Source organism: Barbus barbus (assembly GCF_936440315.1).
Source record: "Barbus barbus genome assembly, chromosome: 4".
NCBI classification, from domain to species: domain Eukaryota; kingdom Metazoa; phylum Chordata; class Actinopteri; order Cypriniformes; family Cyprinidae; genus Barbus; species Barbus barbus.
In genome coordinates this window covers 18350544-18370712 of record NC_136732.1, presented here as the reverse complement: position 1 = coordinate 18370712, position 20169 = coordinate 18350544, and the positions used below count along the sequence as shown (strand labels likewise).

At 36.4% G+C, this 20169-nt stretch overlaps 1 protein-coding gene across 1 annotated transcript in view; it reads right to left on the bottom strand.

The window, feature by feature from the left end:
* Positions 1-20169, bottom strand: part of LOC306868706 (voltage-dependent T-type calcium channel subunit alpha-1H-like) — a gene marked incomplete at its 5' end in the record, with an annotated part of 138804 nt that overhangs the window by 9744 nt on the left and 108891 nt on the right. Inside the window, 17 exons of the mRNA XM_079414997.1 lie at positions 381-490; positions 899-1050; positions 5189-5381; positions 5492-5581; positions 6590-6715; positions 6810-6936; positions 7273-7457; positions 7543-7611; positions 7715-7832; positions 7937-8037; positions 9007-9384; positions 10469-10677; positions 11007-11094; positions 12538-12693; positions 14094-14211; positions 14427-14612; positions 15871-16022. Coding sequence (XP_079271123.1) covers positions 381-490; positions 899-1050; positions 5189-5381; positions 5492-5581; positions 6590-6715; positions 6810-6936; positions 7273-7457; positions 7543-7611; positions 7715-7832; positions 7937-8037; positions 9007-9384; positions 10469-10677; positions 11007-11094; positions 12538-12693; positions 14094-14211; positions 14427-14612; positions 15871-16022 — 2558 coding nt within the window. The remainder of the gene's footprint in view (positions 1-380; positions 491-898; positions 1051-5188; positions 5382-5491; positions 5582-6589; positions 6716-6809; positions 6937-7272; positions 7458-7542; positions 7612-7714; positions 7833-7936; positions 8038-9006; positions 9385-10468; positions 10678-11006; positions 11095-12537; positions 12694-14093; positions 14212-14426; positions 14613-15870; positions 16023-20169) is intronic.

The window sequence follows — 20169 nt, the reverse complement described above, 5'->3', positions numbered from 1 at the left end:
ACTCCCCATAGACCTTCTTAGAGAGACTTTAGTGTCAGGATTAGAATTATAATAAGAAGGCTTAGTTAAAAATAAATTGGTAATGAGAATGCAATGTATATAGCAAGTGTAATACCCTAATACCATCTAAAGTGCACGTTAATAAACACTTGTGAATACAGCTTGAATCCATAATTCTTTCTTTGTAAGTGAATATATAATCATTTTAGTACATTATTTCATAATATCAGTATAAAATGGATTTTATTTCCAGAAATGTATTCAGTGTAATATATGTATATTGTTTATCTTATTTAAAGTATAATATATTGGTTTTCTTATTTACGGTGTATTTACATTTACATTAGACATCTATAGAGCCATATAGTAGGTCAGAATACCTGTCTTTGAAGAATCTCCGAAAACCAAATGCCACAAGCTTGAGCAAAGCTTCAATTATGAAGATGATGGTAAAGACATAGTTACAGTATTTCAGTCCCTCTTCAAGGTACTGTGTGAGACAGAAACAATGATTTCAGCAGTTTCAATGCTACAATTTGCAGGAAAATAGTATTTTGACGCATAAACCACATTTAATAATGCATAAATGTCTTAAATATCAAACTAGGGGCCAGATTAAAGAAAATCTTAAGAAAAAGTTCTTAAGGTAATTATTTTTAATTGTCTTTAGAACAATCTTAAGAAAAGAATATAAGAACATTTCTAAGAATGTTTTTGAAAGAAGATATTTTTAACTTAAGAATGTTTTGTGAATCTGGCCCGGGTGTCATTTATTTTAAAGAAAGTGTACAAACACTTTTAAAGTTTGTTACTTTAGGTTTCAAATGATGAAATGCAGCTTTATGCAACTGTAGATCACTATATCAAACAAATCGAGATTCAAAGTTCGTAGACTCACTTGAGGCTGATCGAAATGCTCAATAGACATAGTGACCACATTGATGCCGATAATGCAGGTGATGAAGAGGTCCAGGTAGTGGTTGGTACACAGTGTGTGGATGTAGAGCCGGGCTGGAGAGTAATCTGCATAGTATGGTCTCTGCTGGGCCTCTGTTGATACAGTCATACAGATAGCACAAAACGGTCAGTGCAGTGTAAACACAGATAAACCAAATCACTGATGCAGAGGAAAAATGCACTGGGTGTGAGGGGACAACTGCTGCAGAGAGGACCGGTACTTATCTCGCCACCATTGTGATATTGCAAAACTATCCATTGAAAGTCCTCTCATGCAGCACTTGTGCCTTCATGGGTTTCAAGCATGCTGCTTTGGTGAACATGCCGTTGCAAACATGGCAGTATGTGGGAGAACATATGAAAAGACTTCTGTAAGAAGCACAGGTTACGGGAACATATTGAGTGTTTCTGAAGGAGAGCTTCGAGGTGTCTGTTTATCGATTAGTTGTACTGTGAGTGATATATTGGACATGACAGCAACCATAAAACTGATTTGAGTTTAAATCCATCTTTCTGAGTCTGCCATAAAAGCATGTTTACAGGAAAATACCATATGCCAAGAGAGAAGCCTTTGAGCTACTGAATATCTGATAGAGACATTAAACATGCAGGTACGGCATAAGCATTAAATGAAACATCTCTCCCTAGCAGATACCACACTCATGGCCACCCTGAAAGTCTTACAGTTGCACACAAAAACAGCCTGTCTTCCAGTATGATGGGATAATGGCAGGTCCAGATGGAATCTGTTGACGTTTTCAACATTTTCTGATCTGAATTAAGGGAATATCTGTTTAATTCTGTACTCTTAGTGATAGCTGAAAGATTTATTAGCAAATTTGTCCAAATATTTAATGAATGAGCTCAAGGGTAGAGCATTTTATTTTAATTTTGAGGAAATCCGCTAAGCTTTCTGTGGGTGCAGATTCCACGTGGGTCTGAATAACGTACAGATCCACAGATTGGTGATTTGGATATATTGTAAATTGAAATGTTTCTTCAACTTCAGGTACCTTTGTGTCCAAAGGGGTTTTTGTTTTTTATGTCCCAACTATGATCATCTAAACAAATGTGAAATTAACAGTTGTGATAATTTTGAACAAAAACATTTATGCAATAAATATGTCGTTCACATATGGCGTCATTTTCACCACACCAATCATTTTCGTTTATTGAGTGATGTGTGAAGAAAAATTAAGGTCAATCTCCTTAAGTTGCTGTAAACATAATATTTTATCATCACAAATTCGATTAGAATACTACTCAGCACAATACACAATCTGAGATGTGATGTGAATTTTCATAATTCTCCTGTGATGTATGACAAATGTGTTCTACGAAAATATTTTCTTAAAGTCCACATGGCCACAGTTGAAGAAACACCTTTTTATACGAGAGATGTCCCGATCAGCTTTTCTTGAGCACCCAATGCGATCTTGGTTATTGAGTATCTGTCGATACCAAGTCCTGATCCGATACTTGTATATTCCTTGTGTTTGATGCACAATTCAAGTACATTAAAGTTATTAAAATCAATCCAAAGTACAGTATACACACTTGTGCAGAGAGTAAAAGATATATATATATGTATGTGTGTGTGTGTGTGTGTGTGTGTGTGTATGTATGTGTGTGTGTGTGTAAACATATATATATATATACACATATATATATATATATATATATATATATATATATATATATATATATACTCTATGTATATATCTGCACACTGTATAAAGACATTTGTAGAATATGGGACTACTGATGTAAACTTCTTGCATTTTATATATACAATAAGCAGAATAATTACAACATAAAGGTAAAAAGAGGAGATATGGTTACAAAGCATGAAGCTCGTGTCTGTCAGTCTAATCTGAAGCAAGACGCAACCTATAGCAATGCGTTATGAGTATGACAACGACGTAAAAGTAAACGATAAATGAATGAGTAATCGTTACAAAAGTGTGCATCAAAAAGTCCTTTTCTGGTTTTAATGGCAGTTGAGCATGCAGATTTGAGCATCTTCATTTTCTTTTAATGGTGGTTGGCAAATCAAACGGAAGTGAATACTGCCACCTACATCAATACCGCCATCACAGGCATTACAGCTGACGTAAAATAAGGATCGGGCTTAGGAAAGCTAATACCGATCAGTTAAAAAAATGCTTGATTTGCCCTGATCCCGATCCTTGTGAGTGGCCCGTGACATCCCTAATTTATACAAATATTTGCCTCCTTTTCTTCCTTGTCCTGCTAAATGCACTGTGTTGAGGACTGTTTTGTGAGACGTCCTTCGATCTATCCCAGATGAATGCATTGAGGGGCTCTTTGAATAGATCCACGGAAATAAAACTCAACTGCTATGGACTTGGCTATGAGTATTATAAGTCACAGTCACATACACGATTAATCCCTTGACTGCTGTAAAGGCTGGAGGAGCCAAGTGTAACAAACGTAGATAAAACTGCCAGCTTTTATGCTAAAGATCATTTATCAGGAAGCTTTGCCCTGGCAGGCAAGGTGCTTAAACAAAGAACACACTTCTTCATATTTAGTCACTTAAAATCATGGTTGGCATTCTTAGATTCCTTAATGCTCACAACCAGACAACCCTAATAGTGCCCTCAGTGTACCAAACTGATTTAGACAGATAGCCAGACCACAGGCAACTAACCATATTCAGTTTCTCAACTGGATAATATGATGTAACTTTCCTTGATGTAATATTAAATATGTTTGAGTTCAGCACTCTAGAAATAATATCATTCACATCCCCCCCAACCCATCTTAAAAACTGTCACAGAGCAACTGCCTCCTCTCACGTCATTGTTTCCCAGTACCCACACTCTCTTTGAGTTTCTTACCCCTTTGGATGCATTACTACTAGGGTTTTCAATCGATTAAAATTTTGTAATAATTTAACTTTGCTGATTGATTAAATTAAATGCTTTTATCAGTTTTCCTTAGCAAATCTCCAAATGAAGATAAATCAAAAACACAACAAGAAAGGACTGAATCCTTGAATATAAAAAGTGGCTTCAGTGTCATTGATCATAAGCCTATCACTGGCCTTCAGTCCATAGCAATTAGCAAACAGAGTTTGTATCTGTCTGATATATACGGTTGTTCAAAAGTCTGGGGTGAGTTAGATTTTTTAAAGAAACTTTATACTTTTATTAACCAAGGAAGCATTAAAGTGAACAAGTCACAGTAAAAAACATTTGTTACAAAAGACTTCTATTTCAAATAAATGCTGTTATTTTGTATCAGGAGAAAATCATTTATTATGGTTTCTACAAAAATATTAAGCAGCACAACTGTTTTGAACACTGATAACAGTAATAAATGTTTCTTGAGCAGCAAATCATCATATTAGAATGAAGCATCATGTGACACTGATGACTGGATTAATGAGATACATCACAGGAATAAATTACACTTTTACTTACATTTTACTGTTACTTTATTTTTGATCAAATAAATGCAACCTTACTGAACATAAGACACTTTGTTTTTGAGACTTCAAAAACATTAAAAAAATCTTACTGACCCAAAACTTTTGAACGGTAGTCTAAACTTAACAGCCGTTCACAGAAGACACACTCTTGGTCCAAATACGCATGCAGACTGACATTTTTGGCCATTGCGCTGCATATCGTGCCATGATAACATATTAAAAGCAACTTTTCAAGCTTAAAAGTCTTTGAAAACCATTATCACATGCGAGGATGGGCAAACAGCTTTTTGCTGCCTGTTATCAGTAAGTGTTTTTTGGCAAGGTGCATTAATACTTGAATTGCTCTGATGGTAGAAAATGATCACTTAACTAACGAACACTTAACTAACACATTAAATGAACAGTCCTAATTAGTACTAGTTCAAGCTTCTATTAATTGACCACACTATAGTATATAGAGTATTCATAGCAGGATGCTTTGCTGCTTTGGCCATGATACTGACCCCATATGTACTTTGCAAACCTCCCCTGTTGGCTTGTCATGCAGCATTTTGTGTTGCGGGCATCTCATGCAGGAACATGCTGCAGTCCATCACAATCCAAGGCTGACATCAGATCAGTGCCAAATTGTGCATGGTTTTTGAATTTCCTCAGCCTTTTGACTGCTTCTGTCATTTAAAAAAAAAATTCTTTCTCTAGCTTTCTCTCTCAGGCTCTGGAAGCAGGCAGTGCTCAGAAAAATAGACTACCGACCAGACCCGCAATTCGCCTTACTCCTGCGCTTTTTCTCCAGCAGTCTCTGCCTTTTCTCCTCACGCAGACGTGCCTCCTCTTCCTCCTGATCCTGACGACACTTGTGAAAGTTCTCCACCACCACTCCCACAAACATGTTCAGCACAAAGAAGCTGACGATCAGCAGGAAAGAGATGAAGTAGAGGAGCATCCAGGGGTTGTGATTGCGCTCAGGCTGCAGGCGTGAAGGACAGAAAGATAGAGGGCACATCCATCATATAACAAATTAGGAAAATCATGTGATTAGGAAAGTCATGTGCCAGAATGAGCAAAGCAGATCCAAACCTGCATGTCCACCCCAACAGCGTCCAACCCATCATACATTATATTGACCCACCCGTCCTTACAGGAAAGCACAAACAGCGACATGAGAGCCTGCGAAAGAGAGACATGTGCCGGCAAAACCATCATTCATTCAGTGCAGTTACAGGGCTCGTAATGACAATCTGGGAATCATTTCAACCATATTACTGCAGACAACATTTGCTGAAAGTCCTATAAAAATGAAAAAGCAATATGACCTCACTTTTTCACTCAGCTGATCGCTTTATTATGCTTAAAGCGTTAGTTCACCAAAAAAGGAAAATTCTGTCATTAATTAATCACCCTCATGTTGTTCCAAACCCATAAGACCTTCGTTCATCATCAGACACAAATGAAGATATTTATGATGAAATCAGAGAGCCTCCATAGACAGCAACGCAACTACCACGTTCAAGGCTCAGAAAGATAGTAAGGACATTGTTAAAATAGTCCATGTGACATCAATGGTTCAACCTTAATTTTATGAAGCTACAAGAATACTTTTTGTGTGCGAAGAAAACTAAAATAATGAAATAAAATAATGAAACTATTTCTTCTCTTCTGTGTCAGTCTTTGATGATCATTCACAAGAGTACCACGACGCATGCGTGTGCATTCCTCTGTTTGCAAACAAGACTCAGTGCATCCGGTTTCTATGTCAGAATGCGACTTCTGTGTCAGCAGCATCGCACGCATGTGTTGTGGTACTATCGTGAACGTGCATTGAAGACTGACAGGGAAGAGAAGAAAATGTTGAATAAAGTAGTTATTTTCATTTTCTTTGCCACAAAAAGTATTCTTGTAGCTTCATAATGTTTCAGTTGAACCACTGATGTCACACGGACTATTTTAATGATGTTCTTACTACTTTTCTGGGCTTTGCCCGTGGTAGTTGCGTTGCTGTCTATGGAGGGTCAGAAAACTCTCGGATTTCATCAAAAATATCTTAATTTGTGTTCTGCAGATGAACGAAGGTCTTATGGGTTTGGAAAGACATAAGGTTGAGTAATTAATAATAGAATTTAAATTTTTGGGTGAACTATCCCTTTAAATGTGTCCAAACCAATGAATAACACTAACCTGTCCCAAGTTGTCAAAGTTGTACTTTCTCCGAATCCATTTGTAGTTTGCTTGAAGACAATCAGACTTATTGGTGATGTTTTTGGTGTCGCTACCTTCACAATTGTAAAACTTTCCTTTGAAGAGCTGTATTTGATAATATCGCAACTGCGTTATCTGAAAACCCCTCACATTTCTGTTGAAAAGCAAGTAGCATTTGAATAGCATTTGAAGTAATTACCTGAACTCCAAGAATGCCAAAGACAATAAAGAAGGCACAGCAGATCAGCACAATGTTCCCAATGGGTCTCAGGGACGTTATTAGGGTTTCCACCACCAGCTTCAGTCCAGGAGCACGACTAATCACTCTATTTATGTGAAAAAACAAAGACGCAACCTATTTCACCCTGTTTGAATTGCAGGAACATTTATGCAATGGTACAATCATCTGGTACAAACATTTAAGATCGATAAACCTCTGCTTAGTCTTACCTCTAAAATAATTAAAGGATAATAGACTACATTTTGCAAAGCTTTAGTAGAATCAGTAAGTGAGAAGGGGCTTTTAGCGTGTAGACTCGGGACATCATGCAACCACATAATTAACCTTCAGTTTATTCCTTAACTGGAGCAATGACCATGTAGCAGATTTCATTGATTGCTTGAGCCTCACACAGGCGCGTTATGACCTTTCGCTGGCTCACCTTAGCGGCCGAAGAGTTCTCAGCAGACGAAGAACCCTCAGGATGCCAAGGATTCGGTTTCCACCAGTACAAGCCAGAGAGACCAGAATGTCAATGAGAGAGACAGAGACCAGCACCCCATCCAGAACATTCCAGGTGCTCTGCAGATAACTTTGCTTCCCGGCACAGAAGCCGAGGGCCACCACCTTTAACACAAGCCATATCACATCTGTAAGAGTGTTTTGTGGAATGAATACTCCTTATATAGAGAGAAAAAACACTGTATCATACCTTCACAGTCATTTCAGCAACAAAAATCACAGTGAAAACATAATTGGAGATACTGAGGATCTTTCGCTCCTGAAATGAAAAACAAAAGGACATACTGTATTGTACATCCAGTAAGCATGACAACACCAAATATTACACGCAAATGGTCATGATTGTACTTAAGCAAACTTACGGATGCCGGAATAGAGGGTCTTTCCAGAGCAATGGTAATGCAGTTTAGGAAGATGAATACCAAGACTACATGATCAAATAACTTGTGAGAAATTAACCTTTGACACATCATCCGAAACCTAGGACAGAATTGTATAACAATATTGCATTTCAAAATTAAATGTGAAACCTTGATAGGAAAGCAGTAGTTTGTCAGTTGTTGTTGGAGATGGCAAATGCTCACTTGTTCTGAGGAGAGAACAGGTAAAGGGACCACTCTTCATGATCTTTACACCACTTAGGTTTATATGCCTCAAACGTCCCTTTGAGACGGAAACAGAAGCTCTGAAACAAACAAGAGACACATATAAGCAAATTGAACAAGAACTACAGCTAATTGCAACAGCTCTAAACACTATCTACAGCATTGCCAGGAGTTTAAGGTGTTTAGTGTAGATAAGAACCTCCGGTTATAAACATTACGCTAATAATCTTGATTCAATATATCAATAAAGAGGGATTCAAATGGATGCTTGTTTAAATTTGATGAATTACCATTTTGTAGCCCTAACTGTTTATTTTCCAAATGTGTTTTCTGCAATATACATTTTGCACAATTAAAATCCTTTTTGTCTAAACGTCTAATTGATGCCAGGTTTAACTTGAAGAAATGACACAATGAAGCATCTGTAATTATGCGGATGGTAATACAATTGTGGGAAATCATTATAATAACATTTCCAACTAACTTCCACTTGTTCATATGAAGCACTGACACTTCTATGCAGTTTTTATGGACTTTTTTCCCATGTACTCAGTTATGTTGTTTCAGTTAACACCATGCAGCACCTTTCAAACAATTTAAAGAAAGGTAAAAAAAACAGCACAGAACAGAAATATAAACTTTAGTTTTTTTCTTTTAAAAAATCCAAACGTTTTAAAGATTATTACTATTCTAAAATGAGTAAAAAATAAAGAATAAGTTGTGCATGTCCAGACTTTTGACTGGTTGTGTATTTTGTTTGTATGTAGGCCTGTATTGTAGCCCTGTTGGTTCCTATTATTTCACAGCACTTGAAACTCAATTTCAAGACGAGGCCTCTTGAGTGAGCAGATATCATCACACTGACACCAATAAAGGTCACTTTCACCCACCAAGAAAAACAATTACTGCCTTCAGACTACGGTGCTGAATCAATTACAGCATCACAATTAGTCTCCTCACAAGACAAACTCCTGGGAAGACATCTTCGAAAGCAAGTCAAAAGCACTGCCTGACTGTAACAAACAACACAGCATTAAGCCATAACTTACATCATCCATGTCCTCCTCTGCAATGGAGTCTTCCTTGCTGAGGTTGGCGGACAGGTCAGTGGGCAGGTGCAGGCTTCTTCCATTGCAGTCGTGATAGTCTCCCAGTGAGCTGAAGCTGGGGGTTTGGGGCAGCTCAGGGATATCTAGAGAGCTGGGATACTGCAGTGAGCCCCCACTGATATTGGCCAGCTTCTCCCCCTCCAAGTCTTCATCATCAAAGCTGCCCCTGCCATCCCCAGACAGCAGAGACGCCTTCTCTCCAGACGTGTCCTTCCTTTTCAAACTCGGCGCCCGTCCTAAGCTGTTCCAGCTTGACCTGCGGCTGCCCCAGTTACTGCCTGAGCCACGGGGGTGGCATGGAGATCTTCTTGGGCTAGTCTGGGATAGTAAAGAAATATGCCTTCGTTACACATATTGCTTGTTACTGCAATAAAGTACAGTCAGGGGCATTTCTAGCCTTTCATTAGTACTGGGGCACATTGAAAAGTGTCCCTTTATTTTGATATTTTTTTGACTACGTTTTACATATAAATTGACTTTACCTGCAGTAGAGAATTGTTTACAAGCTGTACACGCAGTAAAAAGCTGCTTTCTCACTGACAAACAATAGAAGACATTTGCAAGTTTTGTTTCCTACAGTGGATTTAAGGTACATATCCACCTCATCCACCTCACCTCATGCTTATAAAGTAATCTCTTAATGTTATGGTGAGAGAAACAGTTGCAAACGATTCATTGCATGAGTGAACTGTCCGAATGAATCAAAGTGAATCATGAACAATTGAAACATTTGACTGATTAGATTAAAAGCGTCATTCCTTTGAAAAAATGGCATCATTCTGATTCTAAGCAGCTGATGAAAAAAGTATAGAGTTTTATTAATAATATTTTAATGGGGAACAGTGCTCAGGTTCATGGCCCTGTGTCTAGCAATGCCCCTGACTACAGTAAAATAAATAGCAATGTTTAAACAATTAAAAACAACACACAAAATTACATTTATGTATTTGACAGACACTTTTAAAGAGACATTACATTAAAGGTATGAGTCAGTGACAAACAAGTGTGTCCACAATGAAGAAAATAGTTTAAAAACATGTGCCATGTTTGTAAAACATTTGTTCTTCATATTTATGTTGGTTTCATTTTATTGTGAAAAAGCATACCACTTCCAGGAAAGGTTTAAATTCAATGAATATAAAAATATCATGTGGTACAACTATCAAACAGAAAGTGATGTCATGTTGTCTATACACCTTGAATACGTTGTATTAAGTGTACACATATTAATCATGTTTTAAAATATATTTAAAATATATTCTACATTACTTTGTCAAGGTAAAATATTGTACAAAGTAAAATATAATGAATTTTAACTACTGTACTGTATGCTCAAGCAATCTACATGTGATGTCACTGTAATGGACACCTGATTGCAATTTAACAGCTGTTTTTTTCTCACCAGGGATTTTTGATCAAAAGCATTTGGATCTATTGAGATGCCACTGCCCCGCCTGGACTCGTTCAAACCAAACACTGACTCGGGGCCAAGCGAGCTCTTGGGAGTGGGCATGGGGGTGGCAGCAGTGCGCATGATGATTGGAGGGGGCAAAGTGCCTCGAGGATCCACATGCCCATTCGCTGACATCATCAGAGAGTACATCTTCAACTCTATTGGTGGAAGTAAAAGGGGTTATTCGATGTAAGTCATCACCATTTAGTAAATAAAATTAAAAAGGACTATCCATGAATGACAAAGTAATAAAGATAAATGGAAGAAGGACACATAAAGAGGGGATTTTCCCCAGTAGATTCATATCTACTTTAAAGTGACTTTAATGTGGCCCTAGAGGACCACTGCCCTCTTTATTGGGTTCTGAAATGAACTTGACTATGTGCCTGAATGAACAGGCTAAGAATAGGAGAAATCTATGTTGTGTAAAAAGTGTGCATTTTACATGTTACCCGGCAGTAACATTGTATGTGTAAAAGAAAGTAACCTGTAGCTCGTAATTCCCCCATCTTCTCTTCCTCTTCAAAGTTCACCGAGCACTTTTCCTCATCCGCATCTGACTTGTTAGCATCTCCCTGCAAAGCACAAGAGCTTTCTGTGGACAGCTCCCAGTATTTCAGTAACCGCTCAGCCCACTAAAGTGTTATTCAGGATGCACTGAATCCAAACAGGAGCCGTTCTGTCAGAGGACGTCGGCCTCTGGCATCAACAACACACTGCCCTTCACTCAGTCAAAGCCTGCTGTGCATACAGACAGCTGTGGTGCCCATATTATCAGTACTCTGCTACCCTGTTAGACCTCGATTGCGGTTGGGGTTGTGCGAAGTTGCTGTTTGTGTTAGCCTTTGCAGGTTTACACCTACTAATAACAAGTTCACAATTCACACAGTCCCCAGCATGACAGATGGGCCAAACACTACAGCACTGTATCAGCAAAGCAGTTTCACTCCCCAGACTATCTGGAGAAAGCAGCTACTTTGTTTGTGCACGGATCTGCATGCTTAAGAAGCCAAATTCTGTAAATCCCTGAAGCACAAGTTCAACTTGTGTGGCACATGTTTACCCTCTTCAAGGAGCAACCAATTTGCATATTAGCTACATATTTAGATTGTGAATTAGCATGTATAATGTATAGTATGTTAGATTTAATTCCTATTTGATATTTATTTAATTTCTATTTTGTAGATAATATAAACTTTACATGTACAAAACAAGTTGTGAGGGCTGTGAAAAACAGCAAGCGTCTTCATGCTTGTTAAGACAAAACTGAAGTAATGAACACAATGGCTTTCAACTTAATTTTTAGCTGTAGATTTAGACAGGAGTTATTGTTTTATAAGATTTTGATGTTTTATATTTATACATTCAGTTAAAAAGCAGTTAATTGGAGCACATTCTTTCATTTTTTACATTTGATGCTGTATTAATTAATTTATTTAAAGTGTCCCAATATTTTGACAATATTTTGATAATGTTTTGGATGTTTGGATATAAATTGGCTTTATCTGAAATTACAGTTGTTCACAAGCTGTATGTGCAATAAAAAACTGCTTTGTCACTATAACATACAATAGAAGACATTTGCAAGTTTTGTTTCCTGCAGTGCATTTAAGGTAAATATCCACCTCGTCCAACATTTTTTGTCTGTCTTATAAAGTATCCCATTAACATTTGGTATAGGATACCACTGCAAACGATTCAGTGCCTGAGTGAACTGTTAAAATGAATCAAACTGAATCACGAACAATTGTAAAGTTTGACTAATTAAATCGAAAAAGTCATTAATTTGCAAAAATGGTACTGTTTCATTCTGATTCTCAACAGCTGATAGAAAACACACGTCTTGACTGCCGAAATATCAAGGTCAAATACTTATTTCTATGTTGACTGCAGTATTGTGTGAGCAATGAAGTTTAACCCCCCAGACTATCTGGAGAAAGCAACTGCTTTGTGTACATATCTTTAGAAAATAAACACTGAAACTGAGCCAGCTGAAATAGATGTTTTTTTTTTGTTACCTCTGCCTGAAATCCCTCCACTAAGATGGCCACCAGCAGGTTAAAGAGCACATAATTCCCAAAAGTCATCAGAGCCACAAAGTAAAGAGCCGCCCATGGGGTGGTGGAAGCCATTCCATTATAGAGGACCACGTTCCAGTCTTCCTGGGTCAGGATCTGAAATACAAACGTAAGCAATTCGAGAAACAGAAGAGGACAGAGAACGACTGAGTAAATAAAAATCTGCGATGTATCAATTAAATGTGCAATAGAGTAGTGTTTTGTACATGTATTTTCCTGCATCTGAATTACATAGTGGGGGAAATTAATACAGAATTTGATGCTGTGTTTTGGGATGATACTGTACAAACTATTCAAAGTTCTGCTTCTTACTGAAGTGAAAGTAATTGGCTGTCCCAGTCTAGCAATTAAGTCTTTTTTGAACTGCAAAATAATGTTGTGATAATCTAATGAGAATAGCTGCAGTACAGCATATACAGACAGTGCAGGTTCAGCAACTCAGCTTCTTCACAGGAAATTATGCTAATGCTGGAAATAATGCACACAAAGGCCTTCCATTGCAGTCAGCTGCATATAAGCTACTATATAGCTCAAGATATTTATATGGAGTTTATAAATAGGTTTATGGGATATACAAATATTTATAATATCATAAATAGCCCTAAAATGAGAGAAATAACCATTTATTTATTTATTTACTGCCAGTGTTGAGGAGTAACTAGTTACATAACAGTGTTACACAATTTGATTATAAAATAAATGTAATCCATTACATTTACTGAGAAAAAAATGTGTAATTAAATTACAGTTACTTAAATGTTAACAAGTACAAAGGGGGTTACATCTGAATATTTTCTGTAAACACAATTCCTTTAAAGGCCATTTAGTAAAGTGATGCAATTCTGATGCTTTTAATTTGTTCTCTTGTTTGAATAAGCAGGGCACCACTTCTGCCAGTTATTGTACATCAATCCACATTGCTGCTGAAAGCTTTAGGCTACGACCTGTCTAAGAGCTGATTAACTGATTAACAGTTGAAAACATTTGCTAGAAATTTAGAAAAGTAATCAAATGTAATTAGCTACATTAAAAAGTAACTGAAATAGTTACACAACTTAATACATTTTAAATAGGGTAAGTTGTAATCTGCAACCTATTACATCTTAAAAGTAACCTTCCCAACACTGTTCACAGCACACTACATTTGATATGTCAATGTCTCAGAGTAATAAATAAAAGTTGAAAATAATGATTTTTCTTATGTCTACTATACAGAGCAAGTAAGGAAAGGTCTACACTGTTTGATGTCTACATAACTTTGAAATAATTTTTCAAAGCTGTAAACAAAAAGGTTTTATTGGAGTACGTTTATTGGAGTACTATTTCAATATTTGTACTTCAAAATGTAACATTTAATTCAGTGTGTTACTTGCTATTTCTTTGTAATTACAATGACATTTATAAGCAATTTCTTAGAGAAATGTATTTATTTATTTTATTTTTTCAGTGTATGCATTGCCTGACCCCAGCACAGCCAGCACAGTCTCTCTTCTGACCTGAAACACAGTGACAATGGCCCACAGCAGGGAATCAAAGTTTTTTCTGTCTGGAATGGTGTCTCCATTCTCCATTTTCAGGCTGAATTTGCATCCAAAGAGATGCATTCCAAGAATGCTGTATTGACAGTAAAAGAAAAAAGAAATGTATAAACATTTGTGTTAATTCCAGAACTATGCTGATGACCAGACAACACATTTTCAGCCCATTAATAATCACAAACTAGAATTAATGTTGCACAGTGTTTTCTAAAGTCAAGATTATAGTCTTGGTGACGCTGCACACCAAGCTCGGTTTTAATTGGCTGAGTGAGTTGTGGGTGTGATCTGCACCTGAATGTGAAGATGAAAAGCATGAGCAGCATGCAGAATGTAGCCACATTGTCCATAGTCTTCTTCAGGACCACCAGCTGTCTGCGTAGAGCAGGGAGGAAGCGCACCAGTTTGAGCACACGCAGGAGACGAAACGTCCTCAGCACTGAAAGACCCCCATCCGCCTGCCCTATGATCTCCCACACACTGTCAGAGAAATACATGGTTATATTTAATGCATTTCTATATATAATAGTTCAGATTAAAAAAAAATCATAACCTCAAGACAGCTTCGTTCAAGATATCCTAAATCCGTCCGCAATTTAGCATCTTCAGTATTTTGGCATCATGACAAAAAATGTTTGGTGTGATTTACGTGTTTCTGCTTTGAGGAGTATGAATTTGTTTACATCCCGTTTTAAAAAAAAAAAACACATTAAAATAAATATAGCCGACTTCCTGTTGGTCGTAGCTAATGACTGTAAATTAGAAAGTTGTCAGGATTAATAAGAACAATTTATGTACCGAGTTTGGTGTCTGTAGCTAAAACTAACCCCCATTTTTGACAAAAGGTGGCGCTATAGAGTGCCTCTTCCACGCCCGTTTATGAGCTTTTTCCAGTGTCTAACTATCATTAATACTGATATGTGTGTTGAGTTTCATGACATTCTAAACATGTTATCTGCCTCAAAATCACCAGAAACGAATTTTCAACTTTGACACGTTGCCATGGCAACAATTTTAGATATCAATATTCCCTTCACAATAATATTTAAAGTAAAGGTTACTCGAAATTTTAAATAAGATAACTAGGATTATTGTGTAAAAAAAACAAAACATTTATAAGCATTACTTAAGTAAAATATATAAAAAAAGTCAATACAATTTACTGGGAAATTCCAAGTAAACTTTACTTGAGATTTTCTAATTAAAGCTACAGTTCCTTGTGTTTAGTTTTTACTCGGGAATTCTATTGAAATTACTCACATTTTCTAAGTGAAAAAACTTTCCTAACTTTTTTCAAGTAAATCCTACTCCAAATTTTTTTCAGTGCATATGTTTAAATGAATATGTATTTAAAAAAGAATTTCCCACTATCCTTCATTAGTAGCATCTGGGTAGCTGATGCATAACATGTCCATGTTTTTTTTTTTTAATTACTACAATTTTAGGCCATTTTAATATTTTTTTTAACATTCCATATTTTTCATTTCATAATTGCAAAACTGAAATTTTCAGTTTTATTTTTGTGTGCTTTTGATTATACACTAAATGTTTGGGGCCAAATTGTAATAATATTTCACAATATTACTGTTTTTACTGTATTATTAACCAAATAAATCCAGCTTTGATTCATTTAAAAAACATTAAAAAACTTTTAAAATATATTGTATATTTAGTAAGTTCAGTATTTTAATAAGTATTATACAGATATAAACACAAATAGATAAACAACAGGTCTTACCTTATGATTACAATAATCCCATCAAAGATGTTGTAGGGGTTCTTGATATAGCCAAAGATGCCAAAGGTCAGCAGTTTGAAGAGCATTTCGAGGACAAACATGCTAGTGAAGACGATGTTGCTAATCTCCAGAATGTTTGTCAGCTCCTCAGGCTGTGAGAGGAAACAGAGCCACACCTCATTACCTTCTGCAGGCCAAAGTCATGCCAAGATACTGCTGGGAATACAACATATGAGTGACCTTAATCGCTGACCCTCATAATGGCACCTTCACACACCTTTACTCTCACAACATCACATGAAACGCCCATGGGTGGGAGTCAGACTACTGTATATAAATACAGAGAACCGCAGCACATTCGAATGATAAATGAACAGTTTATGTAACACAATACCTCTGGGCCAAATAATAAAGATATTTTGAAGCAATTACGATTGTTCATTTTCACACAAACAGCTCAAGGGCTGAGGTTAAACAAGCAAAGTAAAACCCAAAGCATTATAAGCTCTTTTTTTGAGAGCAAAGCAATGCAGATCAATCAGATGGACATTACCTCTAAAATCTGTCCATCATTAGCACTGTGCAAATCAATAAACACATTTTAAAGGAAGCATCAATGATATGAGCCTCTTGCTTCTGCTGGCCATTATAAGAGCAGCCACCCTCAGCATTCACCTGGATACTGCTCACATTAACACAAGGTTATAAAATCAATACGTCAAACTGTCAGACAATCACTATCGCTACGGGCAAGCTGAAAGTCACTGTGTTAAACATGTCCGTTTAGAAAGATAAAACCAGCATGTATTTGAGCCTATAGGGTTTCACTACTCTTGTCTTATCAGTGCTTTTTAAGACACATAAAACTGCATTAGTGCATATCATTAAGTAGCCTAACAATTATTTTACAGTATCTAATAATGCTAATGTAATTTCTACATCTACTGTTAATGTAATTTCTACATCTACAAGTTGTATAAATTAACACTAATCTATTATTAACAAACAGCAATTAACAAATAACTTTATTGTAAATTGTTAACAATGAAATAAGTTTCTATTCAAATAGAGGTCATCTATACTTATCTCATTATTGAAACAAACCTTTGCAAGTATAAACCATATCCAAAGTAAAACTGTGCGGACAGGTCACCACTAGGGGGCTCCACAGCCTCTGCTGCCTGCATTGATATATTATACATACATTAATCAATGTACTTCATGAATATTTATATGCCACTTCCCCAGACTGCTTGTTACCCAGGAACAACAGATTAGTAAAAGAATAATGAAAGCCCTTCATTATACCCTCTTTGACTGCAATGTTAGATTAGACAAGCATTTTCAGCCTCATGGGCATCAACCTTGCGTTCTAAACTATTTTAGCATCATCAATTTTGTAGGCTATTTGTACATTGGTATTGAAGGAAACAAGATAAACTAAACCAGAAAAACATGCTAGCAGTGTCAACATAAAACAGATGGTAGTCACATTTTCAGTGGGCAAACTTCCATTTAAAGCTCACAATTTATGCAACATATATACATAAACAGATGTGCTTGTGTGTCGTGTCCAACAGGTGGCTTTATGAATCATTATTCCAGCAGCGGACACCACCTCAGGTGCCAAGATAGCAGAAGTGTGTTAACTGTAATATGGTTTGAAATAAAAATATGATGCTAATTTGCCAGAACAACCCTGAAGCAACAGATTCAAAAACATACCATGGGGCAAAAACATTGTTTAGTGTAATTTTCCTCATAAAGTGAGACACATGCCATTATGCAGTGCCATAGCCTGAGCTCAGTCAAGATGAATTGTAAAAACAATCTTCCAGCCTGTGAGTAATTTTTCCAACAAAATGGCGTCTTTTTTTCTGGTGACAGAGAGGATAAGTGCATTTCTGTTTTAGAAAGTTATACATTTACACAACAATGTTATGTCTATGATACATCCTAACCAGACAATCTAGCTCATCCCCTCTTCAACAAAACCATTTAGGGATAGTTCACAAACTAACAAACACAAAAACAATCTCACAACCAAAAAATAAAAAACAAACAAACAAACAAAATTTCTGTCATTGTCTACTCACCATCATGTCATTTCAAACTTGCATGACTTTTTTCTCTTCCAAAGCTAAATGTGACAATATTTTGACTCCTCTTCCACTATTAGAAATAAAGGTTCTTTATTGTCATTGGAAACTTTAACATCAATGGAACCTTTCCATTCCACAAAAGCTTTTTTATACTGGGAAAAAAGTTATTTTGATTATTTAAATATTCATGGTCTTAAGAATTTGTTCACAAATCAGATACTTGGACTCACTGATTCAATAATACAGAGGCTGCGATTGTGCTGCGAAAGTATCAGTAAATATGTAAATTTCTATATGTTTTTTGCACAAATCTATTGTATGAGTTCAGAAGAGGAGTGCAGTGTATGCAGTATTTTTTATATTACTTTTATGGTGCTTTGGGGGGCTTTATGAAGCCCTTTTCATGTCCTTTTAACATGAGAGTGAGTAAACGATGACATTTTTTATTTCGACTGAGGCATTTACACTACACACAAATCGAATATCCATCCCAGCTTTCCTGAACATGGTCTGTCTGAGTGCAAAGCTACAAATTCCCACAGCTGCTGTATCAAGCACATTTGCTGGACAGATTAACGAAAAAGTAATGACAGTGAAAATGCATGTTGGGACACTGGGCTTTCAGTGGCAAGCCACATGGCAGACTAAAGGAGAGTGATGTTAGCAGAGGACGGCTGCACCTCTCCAGAGGGAGTCTGCCGCTGCACCCTTTACTGCCTCATTCCTCCATCATATCCCATGTTGCATAGCACACATCCCCCACTTCTTTATGAACCTCTAAAACCAGAACAACTCAGAAAAGGCTAAAGGAATGAAAAACAAAAACACTGTCTGTGACTTTCACGGCTATTTGAGAAATGTTAATCATTTTACAGCTCTAAACCATTCAATGCCAGCACAATCTGAAGATAAACACAGGATGATGTCTTTGATAAATACATGTATGATTTTGATGAGCATCTGGTGAAGCTATACACAGATGTGCTTTGTAAATGAGTATTTGATGCATAACGTATATCAATGAATGTCTATCTTACATCCTGCTGTAGTGGGTCAACACTTCTTTTAAAGCGTTTAATTTTTTGTGCCTCTAGTGACATCGTTGAATTGCAATTTGTTTGAGCAGCCCGAATGGTCTTGAATCAAGTCACATTTATTTATATAGCGCTTTACACAATATAGATGTTTCAAATTAGACTCACCATAATACACAGGAAAATAACAGTGCTAATGATGCAAAATTAATCAATTATGAAACAAACTTAATTTCAAATGTAAAGCACCTCTACAGTATGGAGCCCATTTCCGCCACTGAATAAAAAAAAAAAATTAAAAAAAATTGCAACTTTTTATCTCACAATTTTGACTTTTTTTTTCTCAGAATTGTGAGCTATAAACTCGCTGTTGTGGGTCATAAAGTCAGTATTGCGTGATTTCGTTTTTTAAATTATACCCCCCCCTCACATTTAGACTTTCTGACTCGCAATTGCAAGTTTTTTATCTCACAATTCTGAGAAAAAAAATCAGAACTGTGAGAAAAAGAAAAGTAAGAATTTTGAGTATTCTGAATTTATAAGTCACAATTGTGTGTTTATATCATGCAATTCTGAGAAAACAAGACAGAATTATAAGTTTATATCTCACAATTCTGAAGTCAGTTAAACTTAATTCTGAATTAAAAGTCAGAATAGCGGGCTTCCATACTACAGAATACATTATTCACTTGAATTCAGTTTATTATTTAAGTTTATTTTATAAGTTTGGGGCGGGGCTAGGGGTTTAACCAACCAATTAAGAGTGGGGAGAGGGAGAGAGTATGGCAAAATCAGTTAAAACAATAATAGGAAAACTTCAATAATAACAATAATAATAGAAAAAATTAAATGGATGCACAGAAACAGGGAATACCAAAAACTTTGCCATTGGTCACAGAAACAATCAGCCCCACCTTAAACTCGTGCTATTGGCTGAGCCACTGTTACTATGTTGTGCTAGTCAGGATGTTCAAACAAACAGAGGAATGTTTTGATAAAACCACAGAGTTACTGTGTTTACACTTACTGGAGAATCACAAGGCCAACAAATGCCTTACAAATTGTTTCAAAATACTTTTAAAAGAAGAACGGTACATCTCACTGCAAGGATATGTCAACTTCCCAAAAGTATTTCATGTGAGTTATTCAGCCTCAGAGGTAAT